The sequence below is a fragment of the Geotrypetes seraphini genome, chromosome 1 (genome assembly GCF_902459505.1).
Source record: "Geotrypetes seraphini chromosome 1, aGeoSer1.1, whole genome shotgun sequence".
Lineage (NCBI taxonomy): Eukaryota > Metazoa > Chordata > Amphibia > Gymnophiona > Dermophiidae > Geotrypetes > Geotrypetes seraphini.
In genome coordinates this window covers 5,468,750-5,489,148 of record NC_047084.1, presented here as the reverse complement: position 1 = coordinate 5,489,148, position 20,399 = coordinate 5,468,750, and the positions used below count along the sequence as shown (strand labels likewise).

At 42.6% G+C, this 20,399-nt stretch overlaps 1 protein-coding gene across 2 annotated transcripts in view; it reads right to left on the bottom strand.

The window, feature by feature from the left end:
- MCTP1 (multiple C2 and transmembrane domain containing 1) overlaps nucleotides 1-20,399 on the bottom strand; it is an 817,302-nt gene that overhangs the window by 11,507 nt on the left and 785,396 nt on the right. For both annotated transcript variants that reach the window (XM_033917588.1, XM_033917682.1), the window contains exons 17-18: nucleotides 10,368-10,477; nucleotides 6,057-6,166 (exon numbers count right to left, since the gene is read on the bottom strand). In XM_033917588.1, the coding sequence (XP_033773479.1) occupies nucleotides 6,057-6,166; nucleotides 10,368-10,477 (220 nt within the window). The remainder of the gene's footprint in view (nucleotides 1-6,056; nucleotides 6,167-10,367; nucleotides 10,478-20,399) is intronic.

Genomic DNA, 20,399 nt, shown 5'->3' with positions numbered 1-20,399 from the left:
TTTTGTGTTGCTATTAATGAGGTGACATCAGAATTTATCTGTTTTATATGACAAGCAATAAATCTGGACTGATGTCCTGATATTCAGCCAGAGGCGGTCAGCATGTTTTTACATGCTAATCGCTCCTGGTTAAATTTTCCAGTGCTATTCGGTGCTGGGCCATGACCAGGCTCCGGCACTGAATATCTTCTGATAATTTTGGGTGGCCTGCCTGCCTAAAGCTTATGGAGCCCAGCTGATATTCAGCCAGGGCCTGCCACATAAGGTTTTTTTTAAAAAATATGAAAGAAAAAAAAAAAATAACCCCCCTTTTCTTCCCACTTCTCAACCCCCACAAACATGCTCCCCTGCCCTCTCCCCATGCTGCAATCCCCCTCAGAATGCTCTCTCAACCCCACCTGATATATAGGTAGGCCTCCCAGGCCTACATTTGTCTCTGGTGGTCCAATGGGGGGGGGGTTCTCATAGCAGCTCACAGTACTACAAAAACCCCTGAACATGCTCCCCTGACCCCACTGACTCCTACTGGATCAACTAGAGCAACATACATTGGGTAGATTGGGGGAGGCAGCATGGGGGGTGGGCAGAGAACAGGGGAGCATATTCGGAGGAGTCAGTATGGGGTGAATGGGGGGTTTTGTGTTTGTTTAGTTGTATTTAAAAAGAAAAGTTAGGCAGGTGCTGACCCGATATTCGGTGCCAGCACCTGCATAGCAAATCAGCCAGATTTAGGACAGCTCAAAAGCAGTCCTAAATCTGGCTGCTTCGCTATGCAGGTGCCGGCATAACCTGGGGCTCTTCCCTAGTGTTGCCCTCCAGTACCGCCCCTGACCTGCCCACTTTTTATCTTGGTGGTCTGAGGGGATATTTAGTGACACTGTTTGATTAAATGGTGCTGAATATCCCCTCTTAGTGATTTAAGTGGATAGGAGAGCATCCTGCCTGCTTAAATCACTCTGAATATCGGCCCCATGTGTTGCATACAATTTTTAAATATGGGATTGAATGTTAGGCAAATTCATGCTAAACCTATAGTCAACAATGAAATATTTAGGTGGGTTTATTTTTGTACAGCTGTAAATTTTAGTGTTCAGTGTGTCGCACACAGGACTATTATCTGTCAGATGTGTCATAACAGAAATAGGTTGAGAACTATTCTACATATGTATGTTCTGGTCTATTGCCTTCATTATGGCTGCTGCTGCTCCTCCTCACAGAGCACACTAGCTCTGTCAGTATTTGGGGTTGAAAGTGGTGTAGTGCTCCCAGCTTCTGCTGCATGTCTCTGACAATGTCTGAGACTTGCAATAGAAACTGAGCTAGGATAGCTCTTGGGGGGGGTGGGGGGGTGGGAGGTGAGGTGGGGTTTCACCGGCTTCTGTGGAAATCATTTCAGGGTGAGCCTCAACTGCTGTGCCCTCCAGTATAGCTGCCTGGGGGGAGTCTCTTGAGACCTCTCCACTTCCTCCTCCAGTGGTGTCATGTCCCTTCAGTGGTCCTCCTCTGCTTCCTGATGGTGCTGGTTGTAGTCCTGTTGTGGGTGAGCAGCACCTCCTATTGCCCAGGGTGCAACACCACTTCCTCCCAGGCCCTTTCAGCAGCAATGTGGACTGGGGCAGGCTGGTCCTGGGCAGGCTGGTCAACAGCTGGAGAGTGACCTGTGCATTTAAAAGGTTTGCAATTGAGATCAACACAGCCTACAGGGACATCAGGGGGATGTTGGTTGTTACCTGGAGGAGAGGGGGAGCGAAGTCTGATCTGTGGCAGCAATGAGATGACATAGCAGGGAACCCTGGAGCCAATTATATAATAGCTGATTGTCCCTGAGAGGGTTGTCTCCCCATGCCCATGCAAGATAAGTCCTGGCTCTGCTGGAGGGTGCTAGGTGAGCAGATCCAGGCTGCAAGGTTGTATGCCACTGCACAGTTACACGGATGGGGCCATGGTTCTAGCATGTGGCAGGGATATGGGTGTGTGTGCTTCCCCATGCCAATGTGGCCTATAGCCAGCTGGGAGATGGCAGGAGCTCCTGTGTGATTCTTCCATCCTAATGGCCACCTCTCCTGGGACCTCATGAGAAAGGCAATTTACACACTGCAGGGTTGGAATCCTAGGTCTGAGGACATCTATCTGGCTTAGGGCTTTCATTAATGCCAGTGGCTGCACATCACGCCATTATTAATGGCCATGATTTTGGGGTGAGGAGGGAGTACACATGGGCGATAGTTTTCCTAAAAAGGGGTTTGGCCCCACTATCATGTAGAGGTTTCAAGGGCCCCCAGCTTTGGCTGTAAGGGATGTTTCATAGGGCACCATACCTAACTCTGGATTAGAGAATGACATGGGGACAAATTTTTCCCCATCCCTGCAGGAACTCATTTTCCAATCCTGTCCCCGCAGGAAATCAATTTCCCTGTCCTGTCCCCACGAGTTCTTTTCCTGTCCCTGCCCCATTCCTGCAAGCTCCGTCCTCATCTGCACAAGCCTCAAACACTTTAAAATCATAAGTGTTTGAGGCTTGTGCGGTTAAGGCAGAGCTTACGGGACAAGGACAGCGCCAAAACTCGTGGGGACGGGACGGGGAAATTGATTTCCTGTGGGGACAAATTTGTCCCCTTGTTATTCTCTATTCTAGATCTCACAGTGATATATACATTCAGTGTGAGCCCTGAGTCAGGAGAGGCCATCCATTTGGGTGGCAACGTGCGTTAGCACAGCTCTCTAGTTGTCAGTGTATTGCCCTCCTTGAACACTTCTTTGTCAGGTATGTGTGTGGTGTAGGGATTAGGGCTGTGTACCCTCAGTTCAGAGGATGTTACTTTGATTCTCATTATGGGTGTTTCTGGTCACTGGGGGTTTCCCCCCCCCCCTGCCATAGCAGCTACAATATGCTTGGTAAGTGTGTGTGGCTGGCCACTTTTCTATTGGTCACAAGAAGATGCTATCCAAATCCCTTCCCCCTCCTCCTTCCTTTCCATGTCATCTCATAGGCTGGGAGTTGGGTACAACACATTCTAATAGTTAGGGGGGTTGTGGGCACATTGTAATGAGAGGACCTGCATACTCATGCCTTGATCCAGGACAGAGCTGTTATAGGGGTGCAATGTCAGTGGTACTTATGCTGGGCTCTGAGATGCTCCCTCATGTGCCTTATGAACCCTGGGTTTTCGCTATGTCTCCACCTGTACTGGCAATTGAGTGCCTCAAGGTCCTGGTGGATGCTGAATCATCTGCAAAACACAAGTTGGTTGAAACAGGGTTCAGATGATGAGGCTTCTTGGTGTCACATAATTTGTTAATGACATGCAGTGCAATGCTCCTCATATAGCCTGTGACAGATGACAACAGCTAGATATGGGGTGGGGGGGGGGTGCTAAGGGTATGGGTAAGCTGAGGTGGCCATGGGGACAGAGGATAGCATGGTGGCCTTTCTCTGGAGCATGGATACTGTTGCTGAGGGGATGAGGCAAGCCAGGTGTGTCTATGAGTGGCTACATGTGAGCCACTGTCAACTTTTCCATCAGTCTGTAGATGTGGACCAGAATGCCGGGGTTGGGGGGGGGAGGAGGTTAGTCGGTCCAGATATGTGTAGCCCCTCATTTCTGCCTTTAATGGTTAGTGGAGGGGGCCACATAATTATTTGTCATTGGATATTGTGGATATTCTGATTTGATCAAGGTCTTGTAATTCTTTAAAATGAAAAATCCATACAATTTATTGCAACCCCCTATGAATGGTACATTCACATGATCCCGGGGGGAGGCTGGCTTTGCTACACACTCACCTTTCCAAGCTGTTCCTTATGGACTTCCATTCCCTCATGGAGACATTGCAGGGTGGCAAGTGCTGGTGCTTAAATAGTTCTCTCCTGGCACTCAGACTCTTGCACACTGAAATTTGGCTCCCTACATAGAGACATTGCTGTCCACAATTAGGAACATTCAGCGGTATATAGATGCATGTTGTATATATTGAGGGAATGTCTTGCAGCTGTGCCAGACACTACTTTTATTGCACATTTTCTGATTGACAGAGATGTTTATCTCAAAATGTTTATGTTTAGAGTGTGCTTTTTTTTTTTTTAACCGTTTTTGGGGTATTTTTGAATGTCAGAAAATGTTTGTTTATCTCTTTCATTATGGGCTTAATTTTTGCAAGTCTTCCAATTAATGATTTTTCCCCCCATTTGGACGTTGTATCAAAAATGCCCCTCCACATTTACAAAGTTACGTGTAACTAGTACCTATAATATATTACTTTTCACAGAAAACATATTACTTTGATTAAACAAGTAAACAGTAAGTGTAATATATTACTTTTACAAAGTAACTTGGGCAACACTGTGTGGCATTCATGTGTCTGAATTCAAAAGGGCCTGGGATAGGCACGTGGGATCTCTTGGAGAGAGAAAGAGATAATGGTTACTGTGGATGGGCAGACTAGATGGGTCATTTGGCCTTTATCTGCCATCATGTTTTTATGTATCTTAATTTTGCCTATGACTCCTAGACATTTTGGGCTGGATTCTGTATAGGACGCCCAGTTGCAGAAGCAGCCTAAGTGGCTTTTGAGAATCGCGCACGGGCATCCTATATAGAATCATTTCTGTCCTCATGGACAGATGCCTAAGCTCGCCTAACACCACGATTCTCTAACCGGTATCTATGTCATAGGCGCCAGTTAGAGAATCGGGTTGCCGCTAGCTTATCGCACAAAGGGATCTCCCTGCTACGATAGGTTTAGCGGCAACCCGTCCCCCACCCTCCTGTGAAGACTACAGGCAGGAGGGATGCCCAGTCCCTTCTGACGGAACCCCGGAACCTCTCACGAACATCACCGGCAGGAGGGATGCCCAATCTTTCTTGCCAGAACCTCCCACCTCCCCTGCAAACATTGCCAGCAGGAGGGATGCCCAGTTCCTCCTGCCGGACACCCCCCTGAACATCACCGGGAGGAGGGATGCTGAGTCCCTCCTGCCGGAACCCCGGAACTTCTCCAGAACATTGCCTACAGGGAGACCCCTTGCTGCGATAAGCCTACATTTCAGGTACTTACTTCAGGGTTAGGGAAGCGCATAGGGCCACCTAGGCCCGCCTAAGGTCGCTTAAGGCCACTTCCGTGTAAAGCCATGCTCACGCCTAGCCTTAGGCGAGCTTAGGTGTTCCTACATGCCTCCCTAGGCTCCTGGAGGTGCCTACAATGTAGGCGGCCTGCCTTTGGATGTTTTTTTTAAACGTGCATCTTGATTGGCTGGTTAGGCAGCAGTAGGCCACCTACAATCAGGATGCCGTTTATAGAATTTGCCCCTTTGAACGCAATGACTTTATCAGATAGTCCTTAAAGTATGAACTTTGGAATTTTCCAAATCATGAATTTCTTTATCGAAAAGGCAGCGATTGCCTATGGATGAAAACAGTTTATTCTGTTCGATAGGGGCCATCCATTTTCATTTGAAAAGGGAAACCACTCCAGATATCCAAGTGTTATTGTTCTCAAATTATACCATCAAGGGAGGAGACCTTTAAAGCATACATCTGTAGCTATACAGTAATCTCTTACAAAAAACCCCCACACACAGTACTTCTTGTTCATGAGGTGCAAAAAAAAAAAAAAACTTCACACATATTTTTCTATTAGACCAAAGGTGACCTTTCAGCTGGTTTTTCTCTACCTTTTTACATAGTCTGTAAGATAAAATACCATAGATATTATTGCCCCAAATGTACTATATATACATTGAAATGCCTCTGTTTCTTGTATAAATGGTGAACATAAATCAGAGTGCTATCTAGACAAAGCCACATTTGATATATGACAAATCCTTACAGCTCTATGTGTATAGTATGATGAAGTCTGGAATGCCAGGGAAGAAAAATGCATTTTGCAGGTGAACCTAAATCTTTATCCAGTTGTGATTTTTTAACTAACCTGTCTCTTTCAATCACTAAGTAGCTTCATGACCATAAATACAGAAAAACCCACAGACATTATAACTCATCCCCTTATAAATAGTTTATTTCAGGTGGTACAGACAATTCAACAAAGACTTTACTTACCCCAGACAAGGACAATGTATCTTAGTGGAATGAAATAGAGAAGTACTGTGAACACACAAAGGGCGGCGATTGCCAGCCAGCTCAAGAATGGAACTGTCCAGTTGAAGGTGCTGAGTGAAAAATTAAGTTCAGTCAGAAATCTAGTCACTTCATATATCTAATAAAAGATATAACAAATAAAGCGGACTATAGCTGAATTAGTCTTCCTCACTTTTAGTGCCAGGAAGAGTTCAGACCGCCTACATGGAAATGTGTTATAAAACAAATGATACAAAATAAATTATCTCCCAGTACCACGAAAGAAATAGGATGAATGAATCATAACCCAAGTTTAAATAATTCATTTACAACAAATACTCCATGGACCAAAAGTCATATTTACTGCATGCTTCTGATCATGAATAATAAAATAATATAAAGCCATTCATTCCACATGTCACCAAAATTGCAACTTTACTTCTTATAGGAGGCCTGCATTGGTCATGTAGAAATTGTAAAGATAAAATATACTAACATGATTTGTGAAACATGAGTTGACCTATGCCAGATTTTAGCAATTTTTTTTTTTACTTTTTCAAGAGTATTCTTCCTTTCGATTTATATTTTTACATGAATGTAGGCAATCCTAGAAAAGAAAGAGGCAGCTTGGATCTTGTAATAGCAAACTGTAACCAATTATTTTTCTATCTATAAAGACCCCTTCTGAGAATGTTAAGAATTAGGCATATGTAATGATTTTTGTAGTTAACCTAGGAGGTAAAAATGTAAAATTTTTGGTTTGGGTCATGGGTCTTTATGCTGACTATTTCAAGAATCCTTGCCTCTGATTATACTTTGGAGACAGGAACAGAATTCTTTGACATTTTTCTCCACCCTATTAAATGTGACACCTAGTGCTCCTTTTACTAAGCTGTTAGGGCATTAACATGCGGAATATCGCACGCTACATTGCTGTGTATGCTAGACGTTAACGCCAGCATTCAGCTGGCATTAGTTCTAGCCGCATAGCGCGCGGTAATACCGTTAGCTCACTGTAGTAAAAGGAGCCCTTAGGTAAATTATTTATTTAGCCCGTCCTCCCAAAGGAACCCAGAATGGGTTACAAAGGTACATTCACATTAAATTTCTCTGACTCCCTTCCTGCCTTGTTGTATGTCTGAAATGCCTCCGGATATACTTTACTACTCTTAACTTGCTAATGTAATTTGAAAGTCTTTTTCTGTAACATCGCTGTCTGTATACAGTCGCTTCCTCTGTAAACCGCTCTGAACTGCTGTGGTATTGCGGTATACAAAATAAAGGGCTCCTTTTTTCAAGGTGCGCTATCGGGGTTAGCGCATCGGACATTTTATCACGCGCTAACCCCTGCGGCACACCAAAAAACGAATGCCTCGTCAATGGAGGCATTAGCGACTAGCGCGGCAGGCAGTTGAACGCGCGGTATTCTGAACGTTAACCGCCTACCGCAGCTTGATAAAAGGAGCCCAAAGTTATTATTATTATATAAACTTAAGGTTTAGTTTAGTAGTTTAGTTTACCATATTCATTGTGAATAGCCTGAAAATTTGACTGACAAGGGGGTACTCCAGGATCGAGTTGAGAAACACTGCTAAAGAATACTGCCAAATATGCAACAATAATCAATTAACTGGCATTAATTTGCAGTTACCTATGTCACTGAGCTTAGTTGTAATTCTATAACCTTAAAGGATTTCCATGCTAACACATAACTGCAAGGAGGTACAGATGTGGGAGGGGTATGGAGTGGTTAGGGGCAAACCCAGCATTTATTTGCTAAGGTTATAGAATACTGACACTTCAGTGCACAACTGTGTCATTTAGTTGTGGAAATTTACACCAGCCATTGGCCTGATGTAACTAGCCACACAAATGATGGCATGTAAATACTGACCTAATTAGTAGTCTATAATGGCAATTATGTGCATGTTTGCTGATACAGAATTCTTGCTTAGTGCACAGCAACCTAGCACCTAACTTTAGGTGACCCGTTCTGAATTACCCACAAAATGTCTTTGTAAGACAGTGTAAAGGATGTAGTTACATACTGTTGTTTAAGTCGAGCACCGTCCAACTAATGGCTAGATGCACTAAAAACAGTCATTAAGACCGTGCGGGTCACTGTAGGCTGATTTCTAAACAGTGATCGATGTTCAAACGACTGCCCAAGCAAATGTGTTTTGCGGTGGGCAGTCGGAATCCCATCCGATCACTTGCTTAGAAATCAGTTCTCATATGTGCGCAGAGCCGGTTTGGGGGAAGTCTAAACAGCTGAGCGGCAGGGGAAGCCCCAAAGCCGCCTCCTGCCACTCAGCTGTTGGGGCTTTTTCTTTTTTTATGGCACAGATGTGTGTGTGTTACACACACATAATATCTGCCCCATTAAAAAAAAGCAACTTGAGCTGCCACCTCCCCCCATGGCGTCCCCTCTGACGACCCCCAGAAGAAAAATAGGCAGGAGGGATGACCACTTCCTCCTGCCTCTGCCAACCTCCCCCCCCACTGGCGCACCAAGTCTCCCCCCCACCCCCGCCAGGAATCCCCCTCCACAGACTTAAATAAACAGTGGCAGGGGGGATGCCCACTCCTTTCTGCCTCCATGACACCCCCTCACCAAATCAATTGCACCCTCCCCTCACAAAATCCCCCCTGCTCCACTCCCCCTACTTTAGAAAGAATTGGCAGGAGGGATGCCCACTTGCTTCTGCCACTGGATGCCCCCTGCCTCCCCGAACCACCCCATACCTGTACAGAAAGATGACAGCAGAAGGGTTGCCCAGTCCCTCCTGCTCACAGGCCCGTCACTCCAAAATGGTGGGCCCTCCCCTCCCGGTGCAACCTGGGATGCATGAGGATGAGCCTAAGGCCCTGATTGGCTCAGACACATAAGGTCCCTCCCCTGTCAGTAACACAGTCAGTAGTAACCTGTTGGTTTTTTCGGGTCAGCATTAGCGATACAATTAGGGTATGCAATGTTAGGCCATTGATCGGAGGGCTCATTTTAATATTAATGACCTCATTTTAATAGTAATGAGGTTGTTTGCATGCCAGAATCGGAGAATGTACGACTGCACAGTGAGCCGTTTTCACCATCGGGTTGGCAAAGTCTTTTGGTTTAGTGACCATTGGTACAGATCGGAGAGTTTTGTGCATCTGACCCCAAGTCTTTAACTTCTGTAAGCATTTGAATGGGCCATGGAAATAGTAAGTCAACTGGCCTATGTTTTTGTTAGGGTGCTGGGAGAGAGCCAAAGTCCTTACTTTGTGGGTGTGGGTTGTGTGTGAAAGGGATTAGAGCTTGGTTGGTCATGGGTAGGTTTACAAATGAAATTTAACTGCTGCTTGGTTGAAGGGGTGATTGGATAGGTGTGCTGGGAAATTGGGGGAAGGTGTGGGGGCTGGGTAGAAAGAAGGATTTGGTAATGCTCTCTCCTTTACATCTCCCCAGCAGCTGGCAGAGGGAGGTAGGTTTGTTCTGCTTCTACAGGGTGTCAAAGTCCCTTCTCGAGGGCCGCAATCCAGTCGGGTTTTCAGGATTTCTCCAATGAATATGCATGAGATCTATTAGCATACAATGAAAGCTGTGCATGCAAATAGATCTCATGCATATTCATTGGGGAAATCCTGAAAACCTGACTGGATTGCGGCCCTCGAGGAGGGACTTTGACACCCCACATAGTGCTACAAGATGCTCCATCTGTTACTCAGTAACGATTAATCAAAGACAATTTTTCTAATTATCGAACAAGTCACAGGAGCCAGTCTGACTAGTTTATCAAAGCTAAATCCATACAGATTAAATACATCATATATTGTTTTGAAGGTGTCCTAAAATACACATTTTGATGCCATTTTGAAATAAACAGTTAAAGGTAAAACTAGAAATAGATAAAAGATACTTAAGTTGAGAAAGAATATTTGCAAATTCAGACTGATACAATATCAACAGTATATGCCCATAAAATACCAGAAACCTTTACTTCAGCCTGCTTTTTCCTGTTTTAAAGGCTTTTGAATGAATGAATGACTCTTCCAGTTAAGAACCAACCTTTTTTTCTTACTTTAAAGTCTAACTTCTGTCCTTCCCCAGTTTCACCTGCATCTCTAGGACTTTCATGTTACCAAAAAGCTGTCATAAAGTAAAGCAAGTAATAATGAGCAGTGCAATCCCTCCTCTTGAGTTCGTGTTTACTGCCAAAAACCCAGTAAGATAGTACAGCTCCTGTGGAACATCAAATAAAAAGCATCACCACCAGCAGAGCAGAATCCAGTACAGCCATGGCGGCAACTCACTTCTTTATCCTTTCGCCGATGGAAGCTACTTCGTCAAGGACGCTCTGGACACTGACACAAACTTCCTGTATGGCATACAGCTTATTCATAAATCCTCTCTTTTCACCATCCTAAAACACAGTAATAAAAATGTCTTGAGAGATTAGATTTGTGGATTGTGGATTCTTCTCTTTCTTTTAAAAATAGGAATCATGTTTTTGGACTGGGTTAGCTAGACTTTAAGCAAATGCTGTGTTTTTAATAGACAAGGGCAACCAGAAATGTTACTCCTAAGCTGTTTGCTAGAATTTCATTTTATTAAATTTTTTGCCCATTTTATTGTCACAAGAGGAAAATCATTGTGTGTGCACTTTTTCCTCTGAAATTTAGCTGGCGGTGGTAGCGGTCAACATTTTTTAAAACACTGATTGTTGCCAGCTAAATTATGCCCTGATATTCAGTGCTGGGTCATGTCCGGGCACTGGCACTGAATATCGGGACATAATTCCAGGTGGCCAGGCCATCTAGAGCTTATATAGGCTTGGCTGATATTCAGCAGGGACCGCATAACAGTTAAGTGGGCCCCAGCTAAATATTGGGCCAGAACCTGCTTATGTTGTTTTATATCTTTTATTTTTTTAAAGAAAACTCATGCACCCCCATCCCCAATACTGCCTCCTCTGTCCTCCCTTCCTCCTCTCCTGCCCACATCAAAGCCCCCCACCTGCCCACTCCCTACCAATGTGTAGGTAGGCACCCCCAGACCTACCTACATACCTGGTGGTCCAGCGGAGTCTTTGGGGACAAGAGAGCCCCTGGCTCCTTTCCCTTTCAGTGACCTTTCAAAATGGTAGGAGGGAGGGAGAATGGAAGAGGCAGTGCTGGGGAGTGGTAGGGGTGCAGGAGGTTTTGTTGGTTTTTTTTGGCGAAAGCAACTTTTGCAGACCCTGGTTGAATGGAAAGATTAGGTTCTTACCGTGATAATCTGCTTTCTGGTAGACACACACTCCATTTCTGAACGTATGGGTAGTCAATCCCTTCTCATGAGAATTCTTGTAGGGAGCTTCATTAGCATTCTTTTGCTCCGCCTCCCATTCATCTGGGCTGTCCTCCAATTCCTCAGTTCGTACAAAGCAGATGGTCAGCCCTGGAGAGGAAATAGAATAGGGAGGGGTACGGGGATACTTCCCAAGAGACTTATTTGTTCTGTTCATATCATTAAACATATAACAGATAAATAAGGCCTTTGTTTCAAGCTTTATCCGCTAAGCTGCGTCTGTGGTAGGCCTTCCCACTCTCTCTTTTGGGTTGTGTTGCTTTACTTAATATAATTGTGATTCCCTCCTGGCTTTATGTTTTCCAGGTACTTTTTTTATATCTGTTACATCATGATGAGACCAAATATATTCGTTCTGTTCAGCACTTTTTGTGAAGGGGTCGTCGTGCCCAGTTTCCCTATCTGCAGGCAGCATGATCTCTTTACAAAGGGGGTTTGGGCTTGCTTAATCTTGGTTATCTTACCATTGGTTGCGGCATGCACCATATTAGTGACTACTTTCAAGGCACGACTGATTTTACCAACACCTCCTTGGAACTTTCCTGGCTTTCGAGGGTTCACTTTAGTGCCTATCTCCATTCTGTTCCCTCCCCTACATCTTCTCACCTGGGGCTCTGTATATTTTGTTTGTCTTTATGGAGGGTCTGTAAATGGGTGTGCCAGTTTCACGGCATAAGTGACTGCGAGTCCTCTTTTCTGCCTATTCGATCCAACAGGAATTTCTTACCTGGTATGGGGGCCTCAAGGTTCACACACTGGGAGGCAAGGGGAATGACATACTTGCTTCATCTGGTCCATAGGGATGGCACAATGAAATCTTTTGCCTAACCGGTATTGATAGGTTTGCCTATTTGCAGATCCACCATTATGTGGTTTCCCTCCAGAAAGAAAATTCTTAAATTTGTATTATGTTTATGTAGTAGTAGGAGAAATGGTGGACCTGGGGGTAGGGAGGCAGGCAGACAAGGGGAGAGATGGTATGGGGAGCAGTTGGGAAGAGAAAGGCAGAGAAGTTGAATATGGAGATGGAAGGGGATGGAGAAATGTTAGGCCTGGGGGTGGAAGGGAGAAAGAGATGCAGCATCTCTTTTTTTTTTTTCCTTCCATCTAATTGTTCAGCATTAAAGGGGGAGGGAAAAAGAACAACAGAAAAGAGACGGGGAAAATGCTGGACAAAGAGGAGATAGGAGGAGAGATAGAAGGAAATAGGAGGCTGGGAAAGGAGTGAGATGGGAAATGGAAGAGCTACAGAATAAGAGAAGATGGAAAATTGATAGGTAGCTGAAAATTTAAAAAGGAGAAGGATGAAAAAGAGGGCAATTGCCATTGTGTAAGACTTGCTTGACCCCATTTGATCGTGATTGGAGTGTGTTTGTTATCTTTTATGCAGTTTGCTTTATACCTTAACCACCATGGACCCCTGAGGAAGGCGTGTTATCCGAAACACGGACCGTGTCGGGTCCCTTGGTTGGCTATAAGGTTGTATATGTTACTGCATTTACTAATAAACAATGCCTGCATCTTGTACATTATCTGCAGTCTGTTCGTTGTTCCCTCTCATCAAGACATTACCAAAATGCACCAGGACCACTGAGAGGTCCCAGAGGGGCCCCTTTGAGTGGTCAAAGCCAAGGCAAAGTTCCATCCGATGGATGCAGAATTTAACCAGCTCTTTGTTCCTCCAAAAGTGGGTTCACTGGTGGCATAGGTTACAAAGTGTACCCAGTGAAGGAGGAGAGGTATTAAAGGATGCCCAGAACCGCAGGCTGCGGCCACAGGTTTGAAAGCAGCTGCAGCAGCATTATATGTTGCCCGGGCTTGCCACTCTAAGTTGCGCCACAATCCAGAGACTATTATTGGGAGAGATTTCCAGATTTTAACATCTGGAGTAATAATAATAATGATGCGGTATACAAACCTAAGGATTAGATTAGATTAGATTAGATTTATTCTTTTATACCGCCATAATCAAAGGTTCTAGGCGGTTTACACTAAAAACACCTGGTCAATCAGCAAAATACAATAATACAGTAAAAAAATACAAATATTTGTAAAATAGAATTTCAATAATAAAACTCACTAAGTGATAAACTTATCGAACAAAGTGGTCTTAATTAATTTCCGAAAACTGCAATAGGATAACATAGCTTGCTGAATACATTTACCTAACCAAGATCGTTGCCTACCAGCTTGAAATGCTAAGGTCCTATCTAAGAAGGTTTTATATCTACACCCATTAAATTATGTAGCTGATGCTCTGTATGATCTTTTTAGAGTCGTACGTAAAATGTCTACTTATTCCACTTCCACCCGCAGGATGCTACAGATCAGACAGCAGGCATTGGCTTTTTTTTACGTTTGGAGCTAGACCTGTTTTAAAAGCATCTAAATGCTAAAAAGGTGCCCAAACTGACCAATTGACCACTGGAGGTATTAAGGCATGACCTCCCCTTACTCCCCCAGTGGTCACCGACCCCCCTCCCACCACCCAACGATGTGAAAAGACAGTACATTCTAACCTGTATTACGAGGGGTGCTGAAAGTTTTCAGCTCAAGCAACCAACTTCCTAAATTCTGAGCATTATTCTGCCACTGTAGCTGCAGAGCATCATCTTATTTCGTTAAGTGCCAATTTGCAGAAATAAAATTCTATGTTTTGACATTGTTTCAGATTATTGATGGAACCGTATCCATGACATTCTCTTCTTGGTTGAGCTGAGAACTTTTCAGCACCCCCTCCTACAGCTTCAGATAGTCACATCATTCTGAGCACAGAGAGCAGAGGGGCACTCTAAGGGTTACTGCAGTGACGTTCACATTACAAGTCCCAGGTACAAATGTCCCTATAACTTGCTTAGATTGTATGGTGAGCCCTCTAAAACTTGGTGTCAGGTCAAAAGCGCATCGGGACAAAGGCGCGAGCAGACAATTGAGCGCAGTGCGGAGGTGCGCGCCGAAGAAAATTACTGTTTTTAGGGCTCCGACGGGGGGGGGTGTGGGGGGGAACCCCCCCACTTTACTTAATACAGATCGCGCCGCGTTGTGGGGGCATTGTGGAGGGTTTGGGGGGTTGTAACCCCCCACATTTTACTGAAAACTTCACTTTTTCCCTGTTTTTAGGGAAAAAGTTAAGTTTACAGTAAAATGTGGGGGGTTACAACCCCCCAAGCCCCCCACAACGCCGGCGCGATTTGTATTAAGTAAACTGGGGGTGCTCCCCAACAAAACCCCCCGTCGGAGCTCCTAAAAACAGTAATTTTCTTCGGCGCGCGACTCCGTCTTGCGCTCAGTTGTCGGCGCGCGCCTTTGTCTTCCGCGTTGTTGTCTATGAACCCTAAAACTTACTGTACCTACATTAAAATGATACTTGAAGGCATAAAGGCTATTGTTGTGGTGTACAGGTGGCTATAGTAACTCTTGGGTGGGTTTTTGAGGGCTAAACATACAATATAAGCAAGTTATAGGGACATCTGTACCTGGGACCTTTTATGTGGCATTCACTACAATATTTCTATGCTCAGCTGTCTGAACAGTTTGCTATAAAAGCAGGCTGCCTGGACATTGGGAAAGCTTGCTTTTCTGCATTTTTCATGTGGATGTCTTTATATTTGGGAATGGCCAAAAAAGATAGACATACTAATGGCCAAAACACCTAGATAAATTATTATTATTATTTTTTTTAAAGATAGATGTCTTGCAGTTTTGAAAATTAACATTTTCTCTGCTGGATTTCTGGTGCTTTTCCTAAAACATCCAAACATTGACTTAGATGTCCTATGGAAAATGCCCCTCCATGGTTTTTTGAAATTTACAATTAAGTACTTTTTGTCACCTCAAGACCTCTTTAAAATGAATAACTAAATTCTTGGAATTATTGCAAGAGAATATTCTTAAATATACTACTTTATTGGTATCATTCTTATGTTTTGGGGGATTCCTCTCATTTGGAAACTTTTGTTAAAGATAAGGAAACAGTAAAATGAAGTTTTTGTTAATTGCTTTTGGAAACATTTAGCTTATTTACCATTTATATGCAGGTTAAGGGGTATATTAACCCTTTATTTGGCATTGTTGTTCAGAAGCAACATGTGTTTCTATGGCTCTTATGGGAGATCTGTATCTACAAATGCCTTGGCACTTTTGCTCTCGTTCAACATCAAGTTACATAAAGCAGCCAGTTTACCATCTACCAATTAAAGGGTTAAGAGATTTACCTGCAACCAGTTTTTCCATCATTGTTGTTTATATATTAGAATTAAGTTGATTCCTCTTGATGTGGACTTAATGTTGACTTTGGGTTTTGCAATTTATTATTTTGGAGACATATCCTGATGCATTTTTCTGCTGTTATGTATGTAACATAATACAAATTTAAGAATATAACATAAGAACATAAGAATTGCCATACTGGGACAGACTTAAGATCCTTCATTTATTGTTTATTAAATTTGATATATACCACCTTAGTTGCAGCACAATTCAAAGCGGTTTACAATAAAATAAATCAATAAAAATAGAAATTGAACACCATTAAAAATAGGATAGGATTCTACATTCATACAAAAGAACAAAAAAAGCATTCAAAGAGCAACACTGCAAAAGGTAAGATCCTCTCCATTAGCCCAATATCCTGTTTCAAACAGTGGCCAACTCAGGTCCTAAGTACCTAGTTAGTTTCCAAGTACGAAAACAGGTTTTATGCTGCTTATCCTAAGAATAAGCAGTGGCTTTCCCCAAGCCATCTCAATAGTGGCCTATGGACTTCCCTTTTAGGAATTTATCCAAACCTTTTTTAAACCCCGCTAACGAATTACAGAGTTTAATTACATATTGTGTGAAGAAATATTTTTTCTGGTTTGTTTTAAATCTACTGCTTAGTAGCTTCATTGCATTTCCCCTAGTCCTAGTATTTGAAATAAAGTTGAGTCCTGTCTGGTGGGTATCAAAATATTTTATCATTTTGATTTCAAAAGTCTTATGCTCTTGAATTGTCCTAAAATTTCCTTTTAGTATTCTCACCATACAATCATTGGAAAAACTGACCACTGTCCCAAAGTGCTGTCCAACAGAGGTGACATCCTGGTTGGCATTGTCATTTTTAATATGATATCTGTGCAAGTTGATCCTAGTATTTAGCAACTGGCCTGTTTCCCAAATATAGGACCCTTCTTTTCACTTTTTGCACTGAATGATATATACCGCATTGGCTTTCTTTCCCACTACAAAGAAATTCAAACTGCTTTGTTACCCGTTTGTCTCCAACTACTACTGAAATGCTTTCATGTTTCCCTTTTAAATATATTGATTTTGCCAACATTTGCTTATTTCTGATCTGAGGAAGCCGGGGTTACTTTCAAAAGCTAATCATAAACTATATTAAGTTAGTTTAATCAACAAGGTATTCTCCTTTATGTTTTTGTTTTATTTCTACATATTACCTTGAAGAGTGGACTAACATGGCCGCCATACCATTTCACTCCAACCAGTGAAAGTAAAACTCCCCAAACCAAGAAAACTCCCAAAACTGGTAAGTTTAATAATACTCATTTATTTTTATATTAAAGGCAACTGGAACATTTTTTTTAGTGAGACCCTCACACTTGCATCTGATTGTACCTCATAAACAGCACACCTTTCCACCACAAAAATGACTTTCCCTGGACAGATCTGCTTCAATGTTCATGTTTCTAGAAATGTCAAACCTTAACAGCTGAACTTTCTCACTAAAAATAAGGCCAACTGATCCACTATTAGGGTAGCTGGCAACTCAGTAGCTCACTTCGCCAGAGTAAATAAATAAACTACCTCAAAAAGTCATCTTGCCTGATTTTCAAAGGAATAGAACCTTTTTGGTCTTACAGATTGCATATTTTAATGTTTGTTTCTGGGCTTTAAATGCAGCAAAACCTTGGTCTGAAGCAGTCATAGGCAACAGTGGAAACCTCCAGGGAACAAGACAGAGAGAAGAAATATTGGCATGCAATGCTATGAAAGCTACAGAAAATTTCAGCATTTGAGGTTATTTTCCTCACAAATGGTTATAGTAGTGAATGCCATATGACAGCTCTATATATCTGCATTCAGCCATTCAGCGAAGTCAGCTTTTTGACCAGCTAGGTAGAACTAATGCTTTAAATAATAAACTATCCTAAACTACACTTAGTTTAAAGCAACACAATTTAATAATAAAAAATATCACAGAGTGAATTTTCTAAATAAAGAAAGAGCTTTTCAGCACTAACAGCCTTCTTTGTAAACTTCACTTTGCTGTTTTACCATAAAATACAGATCAAACCCTTTTAAAAGCAGAACCTACATCATACTTTGGCACTGACTGCGTATGTGTTATTGGCCTCCATGCCTATGCCATCCATTGCTGTCATTTGTCTTTGCTCTCTCTCTCTCTAAGCATTATCTACAATATTTTTGTGAAGCAGAGTACCTGAGGATTGGGAGGCATATTTTACTCTCTCCAAAGTCAAACCAAAATGGTATTCAGAGGGCAGTATATCTTCTTTGTCTATCTCAAAAATATAACTTGTAATTCTCAAGCTTAAAAGTCTCTCAAAAAGAAAACCCACAAGCTACACATTACTCACAAAAGACAAAGTGCTAAAATGTATTTAATATAAAGAAAAATATAGTAGGTGAGTTAGTAGAACAAGTATGAAAAAACCCCTAGTAGACCTATATTTGACAATGTGCTGTTTCAGTTTTAACAAAGTTTAAGGGGCTGTTGTAGCTCCAGGAACACAGTATCTCCTTTTCAATCGCTGTCATATCAAAGTCCCAGAGTCTGCAGATCTAACTGATCAATTTGACATCACACCTTTGTCCCTGAAACCACAGTCCCTCTCTAAAAAGCTGAGCTCCGTTTGTGCTCTCATGAACAAGATGTTGCATTTTTCTTCACAATACTATATGTTATAGAAAACAAAGAAACAAATTAAAGCCTTTAGTTAGATTACAACTCCTTTTCATTCTTTTTTTTTTAAAAGGAGAAATGCAAAAGTAATTTATAGAATGAGGAAAGACTAAAAAGGTTAGGGCTCTTCAGCTTGGAAAAGAGACAGCTAAGGGGAGATACGATTGAAGTCTACAAAATCCTGAGTGGAGTAGAACGGGTACAAGTGGATCGATTTTTCACCCCGTCAAAAATTACAAAGACTAAGGGACAGGCAATTTTTTTCCACTCAGAGAATAGTTAAGCTCTGGAACACATTGCCAGAGGTTGTGGTAAGAGCGGAAAGCGTAGCTGGTTTTAGAAAGGTTTGAACAATTTCCTGGAGGAAAAGTCCATAGTCTGTTATTGAGAAAGACATGGGGGAAGCCACTGCTTGCCCTGGATCAGTCAATCAAATCCACGCACATATATTGAAATTATTATCAAGGTGCCAGAACATTCAAGAACATCAAGGAGCAGACACATAAAGCTCAGGACAATGAGAAGTTTGAGTCCTGAGTGGTGCCACTGAGGGTCGGGCAAAAAATTCTAAAAAAATATTTTTTCTAAAAAATATTTTTGAAAATCACACATAAGGTGGCTTCATAGCCTTAAATAAGTTTATATTTTGGCTATATTTATAAATTGAATGCCCTGGATCAGTAGCATGGAATGCTGCTACTCCTTGGGTTTTGGCCAGGTACTAGGAACCTGGATTGGCCACCATGAGAACAGGCTACTCAGCTTGATGGACCATTGGTCTGACCCAGTAAGACTATTCTTATGTACACAGGAGCTCTGCAGACCACAGAGTTCCCCTTCTGCAGATAAGCTTGTGTAAACCAACAGAATGGTTTGAAGAGGCCAGACAAAATCTCAAACTATGCCCTCTTTTACTAAGGTGTGCTAACCGATTAGCACACGCTAATTGAATTAGCATGCGCTAAACACTAACGCATCCATAGACTAACTTGCCTACGCTAGCGTTTAGCATGCGCTAATCAGTTAGCGCACCTAAGTAAAAGAGGGCCTAAGTTCTGCTAGAGAATTTAAAATTAAAAAAAAGAAAACTATGTAACAGCATTACAGTGTGAAGAAATAAATTCACACAGCATCAAAGGAGATAACCCAGAACAGTCAACTGAGAGGAAAATAAGTTTCCTAAAGGAATTCAAGTTTCAAGTCACCAGAGAGGAAAGAAAGCTGGGAAACTGGAAAGCAACTACTCGGGAGGAAAGTGGGGAGGGATCTGTGGTACTGGTGGTGGTGATCCTCACTCTGAAGTACCGCGGTTAGCGGCTGTTCGGGCAATTGCCATCGCGGCAGGGGAGATGAGCCATCTGTCTTGCTGCGATCGTTGCTGGGGGGAGGGTGGATTCTGTAACCGGTATTCTTTTTGACAGACACCGGTAACAGAATCCATCTTTTAGGCAAAGGACTGGCCCCTCCTTTGCCTAAAAGGTCTGGTTTTGGGCGTTTGGGACTTAGGCTGTTTTTTTGTTTGGTAATGTGTTGTAAGTATAGACGTAGTGGTGGTCTGGGCGATTAAACAGCTTAATGTAGAGGTAGGCCATTCTCAAAAAAAGCCTCATTTTGGATGGGTTTTTTTTTGAGAATGGACATTTTCCCTGCTTCTACTTTCAGCGTTTAGAGCCTAGGCCAAAAGGGGACTTTTTTTTATTATGCCCCTCCACGTATTTAGTACATTTTTGTCTGGACCTTCAGAATGCAGCCGGGTACTAAATACTACTGGTTGCTATCGTCTTCATCAGTCCAATTTTTATTGACTTTTATAAATAATAATTTTTTCTCAATTTTGATCTTAAAATATTATTATCACTTTTAATCTAAACCAGAGGAGAGCCATTTCTCTTTCCTTCATCTCTATGGAGCAGATGCCAGGACTCCAGTTTTGTATAAATCAATAGGAGTTACTGTGGAGCCCATTGAATACATTTGTTACCTCGCAATAAGGGTCATGTATCTTTCCTTTTTTTTAGATTTCCTTACACATCCAGGGTGGGTGGGTGGGGGGAGGGAAATGAATTTTGAG